Here is a 20,752-nt window from a genome sequence, read left to right on the forward strand (position 1 = left end):
GTCACCCTCTAACTTGACCCCACTCAGTAAGGTACACAGTAAAGCGTGGCTGCAGCTCCTCCCCCAACCAGCTAGTCAGTCCTCCGCTATTGCAATGCTAACTAAACTGCGGAACTACAGCAGCGACACAGACCGTTGCTCGTCAGTTGTAGTTTGAAGTTGAGGCACTGCGTTCACGCGGAGCTCTTCCTTATAGGTCACTCTTTTGAAAGCTTATCGACTCCAGCTAAGAAAGCTAACGAGAACAGCCACAACGTGCTAGTTCAGTTAACGTAAGCTAAGCTAGTTGCGTCCTTTGACAGCTAACGCTAACTAGCTAGTCACGTTTGTATTCTTAGTCAGTTTCAAAACAAAGCCGGCAAAACGGAGAAGTTGAGGCACAGCTGTCATCTCAGAGCAGCTTGCAAAAAAACAAGCCTGCCAGGGACAAGTCTGTCCACCAACCGAGGATAAGTTACGCCGTTCATGTGACGTTTAATCCACTCTGTTATTGCCTAGATAACGGTATTTAACTGTCGTTAAGCTTACTCTAAAGAAGCTGTCAGCAGGTTTGGCTGTGACGCGTTTGAATTTAAAACTAACCCGCAGCTCACGTACACATCCAGGGACGTGGTGCTCTCATTACGATCAAGTTCACGTTTTCTTTTGGGATTTAAATGTCCGAGAAGAGTTCATCATCCGGTTCGGATGAGGATGTGGACCCGGAATCCGGGCAGCATGTGGAGCTCGGTGGCGTTTTAAGCAAGGTAACGTTAGGTGAACCAATTTGAATGTTAAATGCTACAAAATAACCTATAGTCCAGTTATCTTAATCACACACTGAACTCAACTAGTCTGAAAAGCTTAGGGAACATTACTAGTGAGCAGCTACAGTTGAATTAATCCCTGCGCATACATTTTACACATCTATTGACTGCATAGTTTCGCTTGCTGTTTGTCTTGTAACTTTACTCCTGCGTGTTTACAGTGGACAAATTACATACACGGATGGCAGGACCGATGGGTCGTGTTGAAAAACAACACTTTGAGCTACTACAAGTCGGAGGATGAACGGGAATACGGCTGCAGGGGGTCCCTGTGCCTCAGCAAGGCTGTTATCACAGTAAGTACATGCCATGGTCTATATACTGCTACTGTCTTTTGCAAAGATAGAAAGCAGGATGAGTTTAGCACCTGTCCAACAAGTCAGGGAATACGACCTCGTAAGACGGGGGACTGTGAAAGGCCTCATTTTCTGCAACAGTGCTCTTGGAGTTGGGTTGCTTCTCTTGAATGTTTTAATGTTTTATCCCGTCTGTCCCTGTCATTAGCATGGAGTTGAACTTTAATTCATTGTTGCTCAAAGATAGAAAGGTAAACATTAACTGGTTATTAGTCTGCTATTAGGATTACATTGGTAGGGACCTGTAGACCAGCAGACAAAGGCATTCTTGCTCCATCAGTCATTTGAGATGTCATAAATAGATAGATTGATAGATAGATAATTAATTAATCCTGCAAAGGTAAATTGTTAAAATAAATCATACCATCCACCATGGCAGTTATAACACCGGCTACCTGAAATTGGTCTTCCTAATGGTTCAAATGTAAGCTTATACTACTGTCGATATCAACCTGTACAGTCCCGGTGCGGGCATCATGTTGGTGAGATAAGTAGAAGTCTCACACCCTGGTTAAATATTCACTGGTCTCTCTGAGCATACCAGCACCAAGTACAGAGATAGGCCAATCACATGGTTTTACTGTGATTTGTGCAATGTGATTATAAGACTCAAAACGGGATTTTAACCACAACATGAAAGGTTACAGTTAGTTTCCTCTACTCGCTTGAGTGAGCATTATGACAATTATTGTGTTAGTGCAGACCTGAATAGAACTCCACAAGACATTCATAGTGATTTGTAATTGTGTTTATAGAAGGCTAACTAAGAGTGTACACAATTTAATTACACATGCTCCCTTATAATTAGGGTAGTGTGACCCTGACCCACACGGTCACCTCTTGCTGCCTTTCCCTTCTTCCTAAATAAAGCCAGTGCTGTCTATGGAGATTGTGGTATGAGCACTCAGGAATGCAGAAACAAGCCTCTGCTTCTCTTGTTGCCTAATATCAGTCTGTTACACACTGTGTAGCTGCAGTCACACCAGACTGTCCTCATACAGATTTTAAATGTGCAGCAAAAGGCCATCAGTTCAACCTCTTGTCAATACATTGATGTTTTCCTGTCACTTACATGTTGTTGTACAGAGTAAACACATCTAAATAATTATATTATTTATATTTTGATTCATTTACAAGTATGTTTGCACACACACCATCTTAGAGGCAGCTCATATAGGAAAAAGCTTGAATCTTAGATGTCCCTTTTGGGAGGAGATTATTAGTGTTTGACCGATAACCTCCTCTTTTCTAACAGTGAAGATGCTACAGTCCTATACAGGGGAACGAGCCAGTGCAGCAGGGATATTCAGCAGTGCTTATGCAAGTAGAAAGAGATTGTTCAAGGTGGAGTTATAAACGGGGTTGTAAAGCAGAGGTTTATGGGCTGTGTCTGATACAGCACAGTAAGATAGACTGTATTTTTCTAACCAGTATTGGCATCCAGCCTGGATGCACTTGCAATTGCACGATCCTCCTTTTCGTGAAATTTAGAAACTGGAGGGCATTTCACATCACACCTGTCTCTAAGGAAAACATTTGGTTCCGATGTTTTCTGTGACTTAGTGTTAAAGTGTGAATACAATGGTGCATAAGTTATATGTTATAAAGTTATGCAGGCCGTGTTCAGAGTTCATGTTGCTGCTGTTCGACTAAACAAGCACATGAGCGTCATTGAGGAAATCTAATTAAACTTAGACAACATGAGGTTATGTCAGCTGACAGAGGATGTAGTCTTGGTCCTACAAATTAGAAATATGTGAAGGACAGTCATGTCGACTGTCTTATTTCTTATTAGGAATCTTTGTAGAGCAGATATGTCCTCAGCTAAGGGCAGTGGTCAAATTCCAATCTCAGAGGAAACAGGAATTCTTTAGTGCACGTGTTTGGGTGCCAAAGGCGGTCAGTTGTTTGAGGCAAGTGTGTTGCAGTGTAGGATGAGGAAATGAAACAGTTGAAAGATTTTGCCTCATATTAGTAGGAAAAGTTATGTTGACCCAGGTTCAGGCAGAGTCATGCTGAAAGACTATCTGTTTTTGCACAGTTCTGCTCCGGTCGTTTAGGGTTGCGCCTGCAGACATAAGACATCAGTTCCTAATTAAAAATCCCGTTTATTGTTTGGCAGAGGCTTTTCTGTGACTGATTGAATCCATGTGTGTCCAGAATGTGTCATCACTAGTCAGCCTGTGTCATAAACAGACTGTACAGAATCAGAACCATTTATTGCCAAGTGTGTTTGCACAAACAAGGAATTTTCCTGGCAGAAGATGCTCAACATGTAACAACAACAACACTAACAATAAACATTGGACTATAAACAATGAACATTGGACTATAATACAAATATTATAGTGGGATTTTTGTTCTATTTCTTTGATCATTTAATTGAACTAGGGGAAAAAGTTGAGTTTTTGTATTATGGTATTGAAATATAGATATTTGGTTTTGGTGATAGTGTTTTCTGACATGACTCATGCTCATGAGCCCTCTCCTTTCTCTTTACAGCCTCATGAGTTTGACGAGTGTCGTATTGACATCAGTGTGAACGACAGTGTTTGGTACCTCAGAGCTGAAGATCCTGAGCACAGACTCCAGTGGATCGAGTCAATAGAGCTGCACAAGGTGAGTGGAACAGGTTTCTCTTTCTTTGAACAATTTTTGGGATCTTTTTCGCTGCCTTACACCTTGGTTTGTTTCTCATATGATACAGTTATTATGGGAATTTTGCCTACCTGCAAGCAAGTCAGCTGATTTATCCTGATATAATAATTCATACGACAGATACTTAGATTGCCTGAATCCAGTCGCTTTTGTTTTTAAGGATTAAAAAAACAAAACCTGTTGATATTTGTACAGAATAAGAACAAATGTCTCATTCAATTTTGTCAGTTCCTTAGGCAGTAATGATTACTAAATCATGTTTTGGCTTAGCAAATCATCTGCTAAAAACATAGTGTTATTCCCATTTTCCAAGTATTTAAGTCAGGCTTTTTTCAGAACAGACAAGGAGTTATCTGTTTTGTTCAGTGAGCTGGGTGTGGCAGCACAGGGCTTCAGACGGACGGACACACACACACACACACACACACACACACACACACATATATACATGTACACACACACACACACACACACACACACACACACACACACACACACACACACACACACAGCCCTTCACCCTGGGAATGTGAAGAATCTGTGGAGTGAGGTGTAGTGGTGGGGGTATCCCCTGTTATCAAATACCAGGCAGCTACTCACTCTGCAAAAGTTACCATAAATTTAAGGAAAGTGTTTGAAGCACACTATTTATGTCATCATGGCTCATAAGAGAAGAGCTCCTTGAATTTGATCAAATCACATAATGCTGTGATCTGTTCAAAACTAGCTAATAATAGTTGAGTTTGCGTAAGTATGCTCTTCTCATTGTGTTGCTTAGACAGTATATCATCTTGGGTAATATCAATCAGTAAGTTTGTACTGTGAACTTTGGCAAAGATTTGTGTGTTATCTGTATTATCGAGTGTGTGTGTGTGTGTGTGTGTGTGTGTGTGTGTGTGTGTGTGTGTGTGTGTGTGAGATAAAGATATAATGCAAGTGTATTTGCCACATCAAAACACTGTAGTTGAGAAACTACCAAAGATGTACCACATTTTAAAACAAGTAAATTTAAAAAAATCAGTATCCTGTGAATGCTCATCAAGCCTGATTCTCCACTAAAATGGTGCAGTGGATGGTATTGTTAGTGCTACTGAGTGTTGGCAATTGAGTGTGAGTGACTGCCGGTTTCCAGTCCATTAACGACGCTGTGAGAGTATTTCAGGGTTATGTCTGGATTGTGACCTACAGTAACCTCAGTCAGCTTAATGCAGCTCTACCTGCAACATTGTTATAGGTGAGTGTGTCTGCACTGCTCCCAACTTGACAAAGAAGAAGTTGCATTCAGAGTTCACTATTGCAACCATGTTCTTGTTTTTTTGTTATGAAAATATTAATATTGTATTTTTAGTATTCTTTTCCATTCCCAGTGCTCCAAATATGACCAATGACAAACAAAGAGCACACTTACACGCACTAAGCCCTTTTTGTTGCATCTGTTTCAAAGATGTTGTTTTTAAATATTAGTCCATGTTTGTTCCTACTAGTGATTAAAATATAAAACTTCCTGCCTGAACTATTAAGTATTTAGCTTCATGCTGGTATCTACTAATAAAGTGCAACAATTAACTACTCATTAATGGTTACATTTCTTTGGGCAATTTATATACTCGCGCTTAATTTGTCAGTATCTCATAACTATAATTGTGCTTTAATGTGGGTCGAAGAGCTAATTAATTCTGCTTTTAAATGTGTTGTTTAAGCCACTTGTATAAGCATATCTATATTACAAAATGTACAGCTTTGTTTGCAAGGCCATTTGTGTTTTTATGTGTTTTTGTGTTGATTCTGGAAAAAGTTGTGCTAAGTGTAGGGACATTAAGTGCATCTCGTGATGAATAATGCATTTGTTTTTTTACAACAACAAAAATCAAGAGACACACATAAAACTCTCAATCATATTGAGAAGACTGTTCCATTCTGTCAGCTTCAGAGGGGTGAAATGGGGGAAATACCCTGTATTTATTTGTACTTGTGCCACCACTTAATCAGGCTGGTTGCTAGCGCAGTCTGAAGAGTATTGGCTGAGATCAGACTTTACCAAGATGTATCAATAAATCAGAAAGGATGAAAGAAGAGTCAGGTAGATTATGCAGACGATCCAGACAAATGTTCTTCCCTGCCTCCCACTCTCTCTCATAATGCACAAGAGGCTGCTTCACACACCCACCCAGTTGGTACTTAAGTGGTTTATTACACAGCCAGCTCTGGATATCGCTCTCTCTCTGTCTCTCTCTCTGTCTCTCTCTCTGTCTCTCTCTCTCTCTCTCTCTCTCTCTCTCTCTCTCTCTCTCTCTCTCTCTCTCTCTCTCTCTCTCTCTCTCTCTCTCTATCTCATACATATATACATGCAGCCTTTTTTTTTGGTTTCCTTCTCTCGCGTCTCTTACATGCAAACACGTGTTTGGTTGCTCAGTGATAGATGCTGGACATAAAGATGGACACAATGAAAAGGTTTCACATATCCTGGTGTGTGGTCTGTTGATATGTGTAGGCAGCAAGAGTGGAGAGCATGTCTGTGTGTGTCTTTGAATCCACGCGTGTTCCTGCGGAAGACCTGCTTCGCTCTGCTGGCAATTTTGAAGACTCGTCCTTTTGCCTCAGTTTGTCTCTTCTGCTTCATGGAGCACCGGGTGTCTGCCACTCCTCTGACTGCTACGGAGAAAATGACTTTTTCCTCTCCCGCTCCGACAGCTGCTTTCTTTTATTTGACAAGCTAAGCTGAGCCTGTATGGCTTTTCTTCCTCCCCTCCTCCTCTTCATTTTTGTTCCTCAATGAGGTGTGTCCAGATAAGCTGGAATACTGGATTTAAGCCTCTGAATTGTCAGAACAGTGGGAGTGTTGAGGCAGCGTCTGGGCCATGTTGGGGCCAGCAAGCCGTCGGGACTGCAGCAGTGTTCTGCTCTGCTTTGGGTGTTGGAACGGTCGAATGGTAGGCTAATATAGCATGTCGGCATGGTTGGCTTACTGTCACTCATCACTAAAGTCTATAGTTAGTATGTGAAGTAAATTGCATGTCAGACATTAAAAGATATCAGTCACTACTCTTTTTTTATTTTTGGAAATTGAGCTAATGCTGCATGGCTATGTTCTGGGTTACCAGCTTTTTCAATGTCAGGTAATTTACCAAACGGCAGTAAACTCAGATGTGAAGAAGTACTCGGTGGTTGCCATCATCACTTACTAAGTTACTGTACACTCATCTCATTACCGTCACGAAGCTGTGGGTACAAGATGACATTTCATGTGTTGTGATTAGGTGGGTGTTTGATTTGCGTGGCTGTCATGCAGCTTAGCAGGTGCACAAGTCTTTAAGAGTTGTCACAGATTGTTGAAAGGACATTTTTTAGTCCGATGTTAATTTATAGAAATGCTGTCTGTTTCTTTAAGGGATTTATGTGTATAAGCAAGACACATAGTTTATAGTAATACTGAGCTAATTACTAGGAGCTTAATTGCTTTACTTTTGTTCTTTTCTGCAATGACCAGTATGTAACACTTTGACATAAGACTCTCCGTGTGTTGCAAATATCTATACATATAGTCTCTCTTTACACTAACCTGATTCACCAGGTTGAGCAGCACTAAAGGCAGTCTTTAATTGTACCATAGTGCCTTTAATAATCATCTTTAATCAGGGAGGGAGGGAGAGAGGGAGAGAGAGAGGGGGAGGGGGAGAGAGGGAGAGATCTAGTGACTAGTAGAATGGGTGCTGGATTAAATAAATATCTAGTAGGATTACAATAATTATTATTACTACTACCACAGCAATTACGGGATTGTAATAATGTAAACATACCCTTTTAACAGCAAATATTTACTTTATTATCCGTTGGCTTGTTCCTGAACAGTCTGCCTTTCTCTATCTGTTCACCAATATTCAGCGTAACATCTCTCTGTCTGTCGCCATGTTTTAAATGTTAATATAAAAGCTCCTCTAGCTAGGAATATAGGGGTGCTCTCTCTCTAGTTTGCTCACTGTTGTCAAGCATAAAAAATACCACAAGCATGTTAAGATCCTGACTCGTACATAAAATAATTTCAGACTTTGGCTTGTTGCACTCGCGCCACAGTACTGTTTCTACCGGTTGAGTAAATGTATGCATTTTAGTATGGGACTAATATTGGGTCATGAAGTTGCTGTCTCGCTCTAATATACTGGATAGTAGTTAACAGCTGCATGTGGGATAAACAATAATATTTTTCTTTGTTTGGATTGTCTGGGTGTGCGTGCACTATGTATAATAACATTCTGACACATCGGATGGATTGCCCAGTCATCATAAATTGGCTGATCAATGAAACAAATGCAGTCACTGCCACTCCCTCCTTTCCTAATGAGGCCTAATGAGATGGTGCACTGCATGTCAAATAGGTCAACAATATTTTTGGCCAGAAAGTCGCAATCAAGCCTGGATGTTGCCACTCTTGGTGTAATGTATTTTTCATTGTTCATCGACCCCCTAGTATCAGTCACATTCATCAACCCAGCGAGTAGACCTGTTTGTTTATCTGTGTAGGTTCAGGCCTGGCTTTGGTCGGGCTCGGCATCACTCGGTGCTTTTGACTACTAGAATGTAACTTCCCCCTTTCTCTGTCTCTGTCTTGTTATTTTAGTAGAAGCAGACTTTTTTTAAATTAATGTCAATTGTTTAATGGGTTTTGTGCACATACTGATCTTCTGTTCCCTCTGTTTTCCTTCTTTTTTATCATCCATATCATACTCTACTTTTTCTTTTCAATCCCTCCTTGTGGATTTCAGGCTGAGTCTGGTTATGGTTCGGAAACCAGTCTCAGGCGTCATGGCTCCATGTTGTCCCTTACCTCAGCAGCCAGTGCCTTGTCTGCCACATCCACATCCTCCTTTAAGGTAAAAACATGAGTCTGAAGATGTTTGGCATTGTCGGATCATGTCAAATTCTCAGTCCCTCGCTGAAGTTTTTCCATCAATACACATTTAAACTTTAGCTATATTTATTAAATCCCCTTCTGAAGATACCTAAAGCCAAGCCACGATATCTGTTCTTCTTTCTTTTCTCAGTTGTCAAATGTTTTTTCATGATGATCTTGCCTTGTGGTTAAAACAAGAGAACTATGTCTCTTTACTTCTCGTTCTCTCTGCTCAGAAGGGGCACCGGTTGCGTGAGAAACTATCAGAAATGGAAACCTTCCGGGACATTCTGTGCAGACAAGTGGACACCCTGCAGAAATACTTTGACTCCTGTGCTGATGTTGTCTCCAAAGATGAATTTCAGAGAGACCGAGGTAACCTGTGGCATAAATACACTATTTAGTTGGCATGAATGCACTTTTTGTGTTGGCCTCTTTTTGTAAAGTGAATGACTGTAAAGTAAAATGAGTCTTAAGCATTTTATCCCACACAGTCTGTAGATAGTTATTAATAATTTTGGGTGACATTTTTCCTCTCCCCTTTTTTATATTAATATACTTCCATGCCAATGGACAGTTCACTGACAGGATAACCAAAATATAAACCAAGGAAAAAATATATGATATGGAAAAACATTTAAAGCCCAGTTGATCATATATGTTTTTGCAGGAAATTGCACCACGTTTTAATTGTGTGAAACACAATTTGGGGTATCTGAAATTAGTTTGCATGATTAGTCAATGGCACAAAAATACAAAACATTTTACAACATTTTAAACTGAAATTTAGTGTTGTGAAACAGACAAACTTACCATGTGGAGGGGCAGGCAGGACACTTTCTCTATCATCATATTTGCCTTTCGAATTGATGAAAATATGTTTACGCATAGAAAATCATAATTATTTTTTATCAAGATTATTTGAACAAAGTAGCTGGCTCGACTTACCGGTAAATGTGTAGCCAGCTGTTTGTCCGGCAGCCAGTTTTTAAGAAGATTGTATAATATAGTTTTGGCTAAAGAAAATGGGATATTTAGAGCAGCGTGGTCATGTCAAAAAGGAATTTTGATGTTTACTGTGAATTCAAATATTTCCTTGATGGAGCTCTGCTTGCTCATGCAGTATGATAGTTGAAGGAGAGTGGTTGGTAAGACCCATTGAGAAAGGAAACAAAAATCAATACACTTATATGGCATTCTGTGGGTTGTTTAATCCCTTAGTCAGAGGCTTTCTGTAGCTTTCAAAATCACTTTGATATTGAACGTATTCTCAAGTCCAGGTTAATCAAACATGTAGTTTAATTGCGATAAAGCTTTTGCTAGAAATGTCCTATTGCTTCTTCAACAATTGTACAATTAAGAAAGAGTAGTAACTTCACAATATTTAACTATACTCAATCAGCTTTATGGAATTCTCGGTTGAGGTATGTATGCAATTTTATAGTTTGGTTAACTGGACAGAGAGATAGTAGATGCATCTTAAACGTTGCTTTCTTACTTGTAGTAGAGGAGAACGAAGAAGACTTTCCTATGACTGCAAGACCCGATGGTGAACACAACCACAACAACAATGGCAGCAAAGAGAAATGTGAGTTTACTTTCAGATTATTGATTTATTTGAGAATATCTGTGAAATGTGTGGCTTTGAAATGACTGATTCACTTTAATGTGAAAAGCTAATCAAATGACAAGGCACCTGTCATACTGAGTTATTTCTTTGGTTTTGTCTGTGCCAGTGTTTTCCCCTGCCAGTCCCAAAGGTATGAATGGAATAGACTTCAAGGGTGAGGCCATCACCTTCAAGGCCACCACAGCAGGCATCCTCTCTACCTTGTCCCACTGTATCGAACTGATGGTCAAACGAGAAGACAGCTGGCAAAAGAGAGTGGACAAGGTGCAGTCTTTCACATGAATGTCACTCAGTGTGTTAAGTGTGATGTGACTAATGCACATTTTCCTGAGTAGGTGTGTCAACAGTCACTGCTGCTGGGAAGTGACGTAAACTGAGGAGATATTGCTATCTGCTGTCCTAATGTCAAGTAATGGTTGTGGAATGTTAGAACAGTCAACTATTTATGGTTATGGTGAAGTTGATGAAAAAACTTATGATACAAAAAGTAGTTGTTTTGGAAAGGCTAGAAGGTGATTTAATAGAGTTAGCTCTGATATTGATTTCTATATAATCCATTAGCTGTCTTTAATACATAGATGTATGAATGAATAGGTTAGGCGATTCCCTTGGATGTCTTTCAGATTTTCTAATATTAGCCTTTTGTTCTAAATCTTTAAGTTAATTTGTAAATATATTTGTGTTTAAATGCTCGATCAATGATCTTTTGTAGTAAATGTTAAGCCTCTTTTATGGTGACTTTTTAAGAATATATTTCACAGCTGATAACTTTGCATTATGATTTAAAGAAACAGTGCTTAATCAGCATTCAAAACTTGTGTAAAAAAGGTTAACTGCCATTTTTTTTAACTGGATACAACACATTTACAGGTCGTTACTGAAAACCAGCTAAATCTATTGTAACATTAATCGTTTTAACTCAATGAACATTTACATTTCAAAATAGTCAGACTTACTTACCGCAGATTGCACAAATGTGCAATATGCCTGTTGCCCATAATGAGCTTTAATCCTTTTGTTATTTGATCGTATCGTTTTTGGTTGTGAATGAAGTTCTCGTAACAATCTTCCATTCATTGATTTGTGTCTCATCTAGAGAGCCGGCATTGTCTATAGAGGAATGTTTTCTAGAGCACATCATACATCCGGGTCCAGCTCAGCTGATGTTGTCAAACCAGTTTTTTGTGTGTGAAAACATGCTGCCCAACCCTAAAACCTACAAAGCAGGAAAGTGCTTTCAGTTGGTTGGACTGCTCGGGTGAAACTACCTCAATCTTATCTGTGTTTGGTTAAATGTGTGAAGTTTAGCTGCCAATGTGGAGTCGGGAAATAGAAAACCTTCATATTACACTCTCAAAGGAACAAGACACGCCTGCGAGGATTTAAAAAAAATGACTGCTAAGTATTCATGGTGCAGTTTGTGGAAGCCTTCGCTACAAAGGAGGACAGAGCAGCTCAAATACCAGAAACAGAGATGGATACCTCTACAGACTTGCAGCCTCTTCTTTAAAGTAGGTCTCTGTCTATTGTCTACATGCTGCTGGATCACCTATTGAGTTTGTGGCAAGTGTTATATATCCACCACTTCCAGTGCATTTTGTCTGGTTTCAATGTCTCTTTGAGTCTAATTTCCCTCCAATTAAAGTACCTTTGAGAGCGCACTTTTGTTTTCATTGTACTTTTAATAATAATTAATTTAGTTTACTTGCTATCTCTTATTGCAGCGTGTCTGGAATATGAACAGCTTATTGGGCTGAGATAAGTCTACATAATTCATTATATTTTGTTTGGATGAACTTGATATCACAGAGAGACCGAATCCGTAGGCTGATTTGCTATGATTCAATGCTTTTAAGTAATAGATGGTGAGAAAACAGATATCCCAATCTTTCAGTTCTTCAATGCAAAGCAGTGGCCTGTTGTTGCCTGTTGTTTCTAGTTCACTTGGGTGAAGTGTGTTGATTCATCTCTTGCAAGGAACGAGACATTAGGTAAAACCTGTTTGAGAGCACAAACAGCTGAATGATGTGTTCAGTTTGCCCGATGTGTTGTGAGCGTCAGACCTCTCTTTTCTTCCTCTTTTTTCGCAACTCTTTATCAACTGAGATCTGATAAAGGAGCATTGTCACTGCGGGTGAGATGTTTTTTTGCTGAATTCCTGATTTTGTCTAAATTAGAGGATTAACTGATCTCTTTTTAATTCGGAGTTGTAATTGGCGTTTCTATTTACATGAGTCCCGGGTTATTTATTGTTTGGTTGATTTGCATTAACAACTGTAATAAATAATCAACTAATCAGTCATGTGGTCCAAGTCAACTAAGAGTCGACTTTTTTGTGCTTTTTCATTTTTAGTGACTTATTTCCAAGAAACTTGTGAACACATCTCCTGTATACACAAGATTTGAAGTTTTGTTTTTGTGTGATTTTAATGCTCTGCCTTTTTAAATAAGCTTATTGATTAGTGGCCAAAATTGTATGAGTGTTAGTCAACTGATAATTTCAACTACACTGCTCTTTCTGTGTCCAGGAGCTAGAGAAGAGGAGGAGGGTAGAAGATGCCTACAAGTCTGCTATGAATGAACTGAAGAAAAAGTCACACTACGGAGGCCCAGATTACGAGGCAAGACAAGAGAAACACATTGAAAGATTTTCTTAACTTTATCCCATGCATTTTTTATCTTTCTGCACATATTGCCAGCTGTCCTCACAGGGTTCTTGTGTTGCTGACAACATTTGTTTTTCACAGGAGGGGCCTAACAGTCTGATCAACGAGGATGAGTTCTTCGATGCGGTAGAAGCTGCACTGGACCGTCAAGACAAGATAGAGGAGCAGGTCTGATGGAAGATGTTTTGAACAATTAGACCTTTAGTTTGGAAGACACATTGGAGATCTCCTTGCCCTCTCTTCCTCATCTATCTCTCTTTTAAACAAAGCAAATAAACCGAAGCACAGTTACACACACAAACATTACACATGTGGCCTTTCTCTGTTGTATCTTTTTTATCTTCACTCTCCTCCAATTTTCCTTCTCTCTGTCCCTCAGTGTCAATCAGAAAAGGTCAGAATACCACGACTAACTCCAGTTCCTCCGGGAGACGCCTACTCCACCATTGGTACACACCGATTTGCCACCAAGGTGCTCAACAAATGTCCTATATCTCTTTAATGTACATATTATTTCCATTCTGCTTTTGTATTAATTAATAACTGGTGGGTGCTACTGTTTGCAATGTCTCTGAAGCTTAGTCCTCTTACAACCAGTGTTACCTGTAATATGAAATACTACTTGAACAGGACGTGATTATATTCTTTGGACTGCTGCCGGATGCTTCTTTCTATTTGGTTTTTTATTCCTTTCTCTTTCATTCTTCCTCATTGCTGCACAGCCCCATAGCCATTCTTCTTCCTTGTCTTCTGTTGAGCTAGTCAGTGCTTCAGATGACATTCACAGATTCAGCGCTAAGGTACTGTATTTGGTTACAGTGAGCATCTGTGTCTACAGGGCAATGCATGAGAACTGTCTACTAACAAGTCTCATGATTTCACAAACATTTTCTGTGCACAAAAGTCTTTAAAGTATTTTATGATTCACTAAGACCATAAACACAGTGATGTTCCTAGAGGGACCGACAGGCTGTCTCCATGACAGCACAGTCGTCTCACCGCTGATAAAAAAAAACATTAATGTAATACTGCATGAAATCTAGTGAAAACGCTTCATTTCCACTTTCTCCCTTCCTATCCCTCTGGCTTCCACAGCATCAGTAGGCATGAATCCAGACTGACTGTAAAGTAATGCATTGTAAGGATGTTGGATAACATCCCTAAGCAGGTTCAAGTGCTGTGTTTCTATTTGCTTACAGTTCAGTGGTTAATGTATTTGTTTCAAGAATTTCTCAGACTCTGAAAGGGGCAAAGTTTTACTGTTTGCCCCCGGCAATGTTATCAAAACCTAAAATATGATAACTGCACTGGAGTGAGGAGTGTTAATTGCTCAAGACCATAACAATAAACTTGAGCGAAGCAGATCTAACACAATGCATTCTCCTTCTCCCCAAACTATGCCCTGTTTCGAAGCATGTCCTCAGATACAGAGGTAAAGAACAGTAAAACACTGACTAACATATTCATTTAATAATCACCTGTCCATTTTATAGGTGGAGGAGATGGTGCAGAATCATATGACCTACTCTCTTCAGGATGTAGGCGGCGATGCCAACTGGCAGCTTGTAATAGAAGAAGGAGAGATGAAGGTGAGTACAGAGGAGAGAAGCTTTTTATGAATCATTTCCCTTGATTCCTATCTGAATATTTAAATCTCATACATTTTTGCAAAGCTACTATAGTTGTAGTTGACGCATTGATCACAAATTGAACAGCTGGCAGGAGAGGGTAAGAGCCACACAAATACTTAAATTTAAGGAAAGAGTGTCTTATGTTATCAGTCAGTAGAATCAAGAGGATCCTTCGAGATATGTTTCATACTGAGGTTGAGAATGTTTATAGTGATAATATGACTTTCCATTTGTTCTGTCTCACGCGCTGCACTTTGTGAAACAGGTGTATAGGAGAGAAGTAGAGGAGAACGGTATTGTGCTGGATCCTCTTAAAGCTACACATTCTGTGAAGGGGGTGACCGGGCACGAGGTCTGCCACTTCTTCTGGGACACGGCCGTCCGACTGGACTGGGAAAGTATGTTCACTACTTCAGAAGTCATCATTTTTGACTTGCTCTGTTTCGATGTCATGACCTGACCAAACTCTCTCTCCTTTCCTCAGCCACCATTGAAAATTTCAACGTTGTGGAAACGGTCTCTGATAATGCTGTGATTGTTTACCAGACGCACAAGGTGAATTCACTCATTTCTAGGTGTTTTTAGATTTAAGCTGAAACTCGTTTGATCTGTAATACTCTGCAGTTTATTTGATTTCCAGCTGAATGCATGTGGTTGTGTTTCAGAGAGTGTGGCCGGCCTCTCAGAGAGATGTACTCTACCTGTCAGCCATCAGGAAGATCTTGGCAACAAATGAAAATGATCCCGACACGTGGCTGGTCTGCAATTTCTCTGTGGACCACGACAATGCCCTGGTAAGATTACTACATTACACCTGTCACTATCATGCAATGAGTGAGTGTGGTGAATCAGGCATCTAATAGTAGATACAAAATATTTTTGATTCATTACAGCATATGTCAAATGTAGTGTCAAGCAAGACAATGTTATAGGGGGTTTCCTTCATGTGCAATTGGTAGAAAGAATAGTTTTAGACCCCTTAACCGCATTCAAATTAGCCGATGGGATTTGTGGCAGCTTGGAGTTTGTTTTTATTTACATTTTATTTTACTTCCAGCCCACAAACCGGTGCGTTCGTGCCAAAATCGACGTTGCTATGATCTGCCAAACCTTGGTCAGCCCACCAGAGGGTGATAAAGAGATCAGCAGAGACAACATCCTTTGTAAGATCACCTACGTTGCCAATGGTAAGTACCTTTTCCAGCCTCAGAGGGTTTTGATCTCAGTGAAAATGCCCAAGGCAAGATCAGCAACCATCTGAATAAAGCCTTTCCATCATCATCATTCTCACTTTATTTTATATACAAGTGCCTCAACATTAACATCCTACTGTAAATGCCAGAAGGAAGTGTTGAGCTGTCACCTGATCAGTTTGGGTCAAACTGTTAATTCTTATCTACAGATAATCTATACTAACAGTAATCCAACAAATTATCTAAAACTTCAGGGGAGAAATGAAAGAAAGCATTAATGATATCATTTAACACAAGATTTGATATTCATGTACTGGCAAACTGGTAAAATTGATTGTTTCTGTTAATAATGGCCTAAAACCAGGACTAGAAAAGTCCTCAGGACCTCAACTGTCACAACAGACTAAATAAATACGGCTTGAATGTTGTTACTTGTAAAATTTGCCGTGTGTATGCTTTTGTTGACTTACTGAGACGTGAGCGACTGTCATCACCGTCAAGAAATAGCTGCAAGTCACATAAGGGTGGGATGAGTCTATAGTGTATATGGATCCATAGTAGAAATCTCTTATTACTGATTAAATATTTGTTTTATGAATGACGCTGAGTATGATACTGCTGACTTGGTATTGTTTGTATTACTTTGTTTTTCTCAAATAATTCAGAATAACCTCACATCGTTAGACTGTGTGCTAGACCTGCACTGCCCCTGTCTTCCTGTAAGTTTATTGTGACATAAAGCAGCACTGCAATAGAGACTCTGAGCAGGTCATGGGAAAAACTATATTACCACTAGGGGGCACTCCAGACCTCTGATTATGTACTGCATATGTATGCTGCTAGCACATAGGAGAAGTGTGCCTTCAGTGCAAATCTCATTAGGTTTAGGTAACGAACTTACTATGTTAGGTTTAATAAAGTACCATGGTTTGGGTTCAAATGAACCTTCACTCATGTGCACACTGTGAGGTTATGACTACTAGAACATATACAGTTTCCTGACCATTTCCCTCCATGTGGCTCCAGTAAACCCAGGAGGTTGGGCTCCAGCCTCAGTCCTCAGAGCCGTGGCCAAGAGAGAGTATCCAAAGTTCCTCAAACGTTTCACCTCCTACGTCCAAGATAAAACAGCTGGAAAGCCCATCCTCTTCTGAACATAAAGGTAACTGTAACCCAAACATCTTCTTTTATAACTAGAAGATCAACTAAACTGATCTGTAAAACACATATTACACGGAGCAGATATCTCTTGAGTGGCGCTTAATCCATCACAGCTCATGTACAGACTCTCATTCAGTTCTGTTCATTTTTGGGATGTACTGTAGATGTCATCTCCCTTTTTGTTCCAGGCTTGGGAAGGCCTCCACTGGAGAGACATCGTTCAATCGGCTCTCAATGACTACATGACTCCTTCACCTGTCAACTAGAATGTCTCGTCCAACTACTACATTCAGGACACTATATCATTCAGGATGTCCCACAGGACACCTGCCTGTAGAAGAGACTGGTTTTACGGCTTTAATCCATCAGTAGTTGACATCCCAGCCACATGAACATGGCTGAACACCATTTGTTGGTCATTGGTACATTTGTATGTAAATTTAAGCGTTTCCTAAGTGTTTTTTTGAATTGTTGTTACCAATTATTTGCTTTTTTTGTAAATTCTTTTGTACATTTCTTATGATTACATACTTTTTGACTTTTCTGGGTTCACTTTAATCACTAGTATTACAGCTACTTGTTTTGCTGCTGCTAAAATTACTACTATGAGAGAAGAAAGTAATATGGACAGGAAAAGCATTGATAAGGTGTGGTACATTAACGCCTCTTTTTTTGCCTTTTCCCGTCTGTCTAGTGATGACTCTCTTTGCAGTTTGATGGGGGCCAGAGCCTAAAGCTTTGAAATCTTTATATTTCTATATTGTTATAAAGTAGCCTTCGGGGAGCACCAGGGACACAATGTATTGTACAGAGAAAACCGAATACCGTTTTCAGTTAGTTTACCAATGTGAGAAATGTGAATTGACTGTTAAAAATGCTTGAATTTGGTGACAGTAATGGTCTATGGAAACCTGGAGTGGAATCTAAAGAGCATTCGCTAAGTCTAAAGTCATGTTGGGCAATATTTTAGTCACGGGTGATAGTGATAATCAAAAATTGTATGTCAACAATGGAGTTGACTGCCGTCTATAGATGCTAAATTGTGGCCTATTGTAAGTGAGTATCTGTGTAATACGGTTTCTGACAGATGGCCAGCCATAGTGTCTGATGTACAGGTTCCTCTCATTGAGAGACGAGTATACATGTTGTATCCCATTATTAGTTTTTCACCACTTTGATGACCTTGATGAGGCAGAAAAAATTAAAGGTTTGTTAATTAGACCCGCTGCTATTGTAAGGATAAGGTAAAATTATAAAATGTTGAGTAGAATATCATCTATACCCAAGACTATTCTAACATTACATTTCACATGCCACACTACAGTGCAGTGGCTTCCTGCCCTTTGACTGATAAACTACCCCAAGAAAGCCTTAAGACACCAGGACGTATACTACAAATCCTGGATATCTTTACTGTACAGCCACCAGATGTGCATTTATCTTTACTAAAATGAAGTTGGGAAGGGGGGAAGGGTCAGCATTTCACGTCATCTTACCACAAGATGTAAATTTACATCAATGGTTGATGTTATCATAGGTTGGGAGTTTTGCAATCAGTAGATCTGCATGGTTGAAAAATTCACCATCAGATTTTTGGTCCAAGGGGTCAGAGGTTGGAAAGGGTCTGGATAATTGTTTTTCTGATGATTACAAGAGCTATATCTATGAGCAATGTCAGTTTAAGAATGCCTCCAGTGTTTTTAATTTTGATATTTTGTCAGTAATCTACACACTTTGTATATTTCCAAGTTGTACATCAGAAGTGTTATTATTTGCACTAAATGACAATGTTCTGTAAATTAAAATTGTTATACAAGTACTGTGTGTGTGTTGGTGTGTGCGCATATATGATATAGATGAAGCTTTTGAATTTTGGGATTAGAGAAGCCTTCTTTAGAAGCTAAAGTAGCTGAACAGTAGACACTGACATTTTAGCAGTTTATTTGTAGGCGTCTCTCTAAATATAAATATGCATTGTCTTTACATTCAGCGATTAAACTATTTTCAGCAAATGGTGAAATATTGAGATTTAGACAAATTATGGTCTCAACCAAGGCGTGATCATGGAATTCAACATTTATAGTTGGATATGGTCTCGATGAAGAGGTATCGACAGCTGTGGCATGCCTCCTTACTTCTTGAAGAGGACACACTTATTCAGTATCAAAGGATATCCTGAGTGAAACCATCTTCAGTCATGACAAAAAATCCACAAAACCTTTAGCGCCACATCAAAAATAGTCTACAATGTTCCTTCAGTGTTCTATGTAGTATCAATGACTTACAGAGGTGTGCATTTGTAGAGTAAAAAGTGCTATCACATACCCAAATCTGTGCTTTTGTCAGGTAGCCCACCCACTTAATTCAGCAACATCTTCAGAGAAAAATATTTCTTACAGTAATCATAACCTATGTCAAAAGTGCCTTTTGATAAAGAGCGAGACCAGCATCCCTCTACTTTGTGCTTCACACAAGATCTAGTAACCGTCCTTTCTCACTTCACTTTACAGCAGACCTTCACCAGGGCTTCAAATTCCTGTCCTGCACAAATAGCAGCGCAGTTTGGATAAGATGGGCTCTTTAACCGCGTCACAGTCTGTGTTTGGCCTCAGGAGTTTCAGAATCCATCATCTCTGTTCATGTGAGTCTTTTCTCATCTGTGTTGGTTGTGAGTTGGCTTGTGTCTCGTGTGACAGTGTCACATCCATTTAAATCGGGGACAAAGATGGCATCGTGAATTCACTGTAAACATTTCTCTTTGATCCACAACATGTGCAGTTGCAAACTTTGAAATGCTCTTTCATTTCATTCTGGTCAGCAGAAAAACATTTAAGTAAATGTATTTACCCCCTCCCTCATATGCAATATAGTAAATATTTAGATCTTTGTGTAGGCCATGATAACAGTATACATGTATAAAACTTATTGGCACTGCGTTGACGCATGCTCTAAAAAGCAACACTCGGTTCAGCCTGGTGTTCATCACGTTTCATGATGTCACATGGTTCCTGCAGATGTCCATCACTGTGACTCTGTTGGTGTCTTCTTTTAGTCCATCAACCAGTGGAGAATCTAAGAATGTTCATGTGTTGGCAATACAAGTGGCAACATGGATCGAGCAGCACTGGAAGTGGAGTCAAGGGCCAGCCTAGCTGGTCCAATGGAGTGTGGCGATTGTCTTGAATTGGCAGGAAAAAATGAAGGTTGTAAAGCTGCTCTTTTCACTGTCGGGAGAAGAGAGTAAAGGTGGTTATGAACGTGGCTGAAGCCTAAATGTGGACGTGCTGAGCTCAATGAGCACAGATAACTAATATCTGAACACCTTTTAAGAAATGACCCCAATGTGACCTGAAATAACAACCGGAGAAACAACTCACCAAGTAGACATCGAGAACAGATCCGTCATCACGGTCTATGTCCAAATCCACGGTGCTCTGCTCGGATGTGAGGCAGATAGCACTGTCTTCCAGGGTAAATGTGGAGCTGGATGCAACGTCCTCTCTGAAACAGAAAAAAAAGTATTTTCATATTAACCTGTAGAAGTTAAGGTAAAGCAGGTGTCAAAACAGTGCTGGGAAACTGATGAAAAACATACTCCAAACACATCACACACTCTGACAGAGACTCTGACATCAAAGAGATAAAGAGATGAGCCGACAGCGAGCAGGACGGGAAACCTGTCTGTGCCGTGCCAAACTGAGTCTCAGAAATGTCTCTCAGGAAATTAAAAAAAATCTCCTCAAGATTGATCAGATTTGACTCA

General features: G+C 39.8%; 2 protein-coding genes across 3 annotated transcripts in view; one reads left to right on the plus strand and one right to left on the minus strand.

The window, feature by feature from the left end:
• Positions 1–55: 55 nt before the first annotated feature.
• LOC137804957 (ceramide transfer protein-like) lies at positions 56–18,770 on the plus strand. Its single transcript, XM_068604501.1, has 18 exons — positions 56–746; positions 968–1,102; positions 3,665–3,781; positions 8,581–8,688; positions 8,945–9,083; positions 10,213–10,296; positions 10,445–10,602; positions 12,867–12,959; positions 13,086–13,172; positions 13,384–13,476; positions 13,727–13,804; positions 14,498–14,593; positions 14,901–15,033; positions 15,120–15,190; positions 15,301–15,429; positions 15,693–15,822; positions 16,855–16,990; positions 17,178–18,770. Exons 1-17 carry the CDS (start codon positions 657–659, stop codon positions 16,980–16,982), a joined length of 1,869 nt encoding a protein of 622 aa, XP_068460602.1. The 5' UTR covers positions 56–656; the 3' UTR covers positions 16,983–16,990; positions 17,178–18,770.
• Positions 18,771–18,919: 149 nt separating this feature from the next.
• The window catches only part of pip5k1bb (phosphatidylinositol-4-phosphate 5-kinase, type I, beta b), a 32,480-nt gene continuing 30,647 nt past the window's right edge, over positions 18,920–20,752 (minus strand). For both annotated transcript variants that reach the window (XM_068604499.1, XM_068604500.1), the window contains exons 14-15: positions 20,367–20,490; positions 18,920–20,213 (exon numbers count right to left, since the gene is read on the minus strand). In XM_068604499.1, the coding sequence (XP_068460600.1) occupies positions 20,211–20,213; positions 20,367–20,490 (127 nt within the window). In that variant the 3' untranslated portion in view covers positions 18,920–20,210. The remainder of the gene's footprint in view (positions 20,214–20,366; positions 20,491–20,752) is intronic.

This window comes from Clinocottus analis, unplaced genomic scaffold, assembly GCF_023055335.1.
Source record: "Clinocottus analis isolate CAN_PGR_092001 unplaced genomic scaffold, fCliAna1.0.p SCAF_7, whole genome shotgun sequence".
In the NCBI taxonomy this organism is placed as follows: Eukaryota; Metazoa; Chordata; class Actinopteri; order Perciformes; family Cottidae; genus Clinocottus; species Clinocottus analis.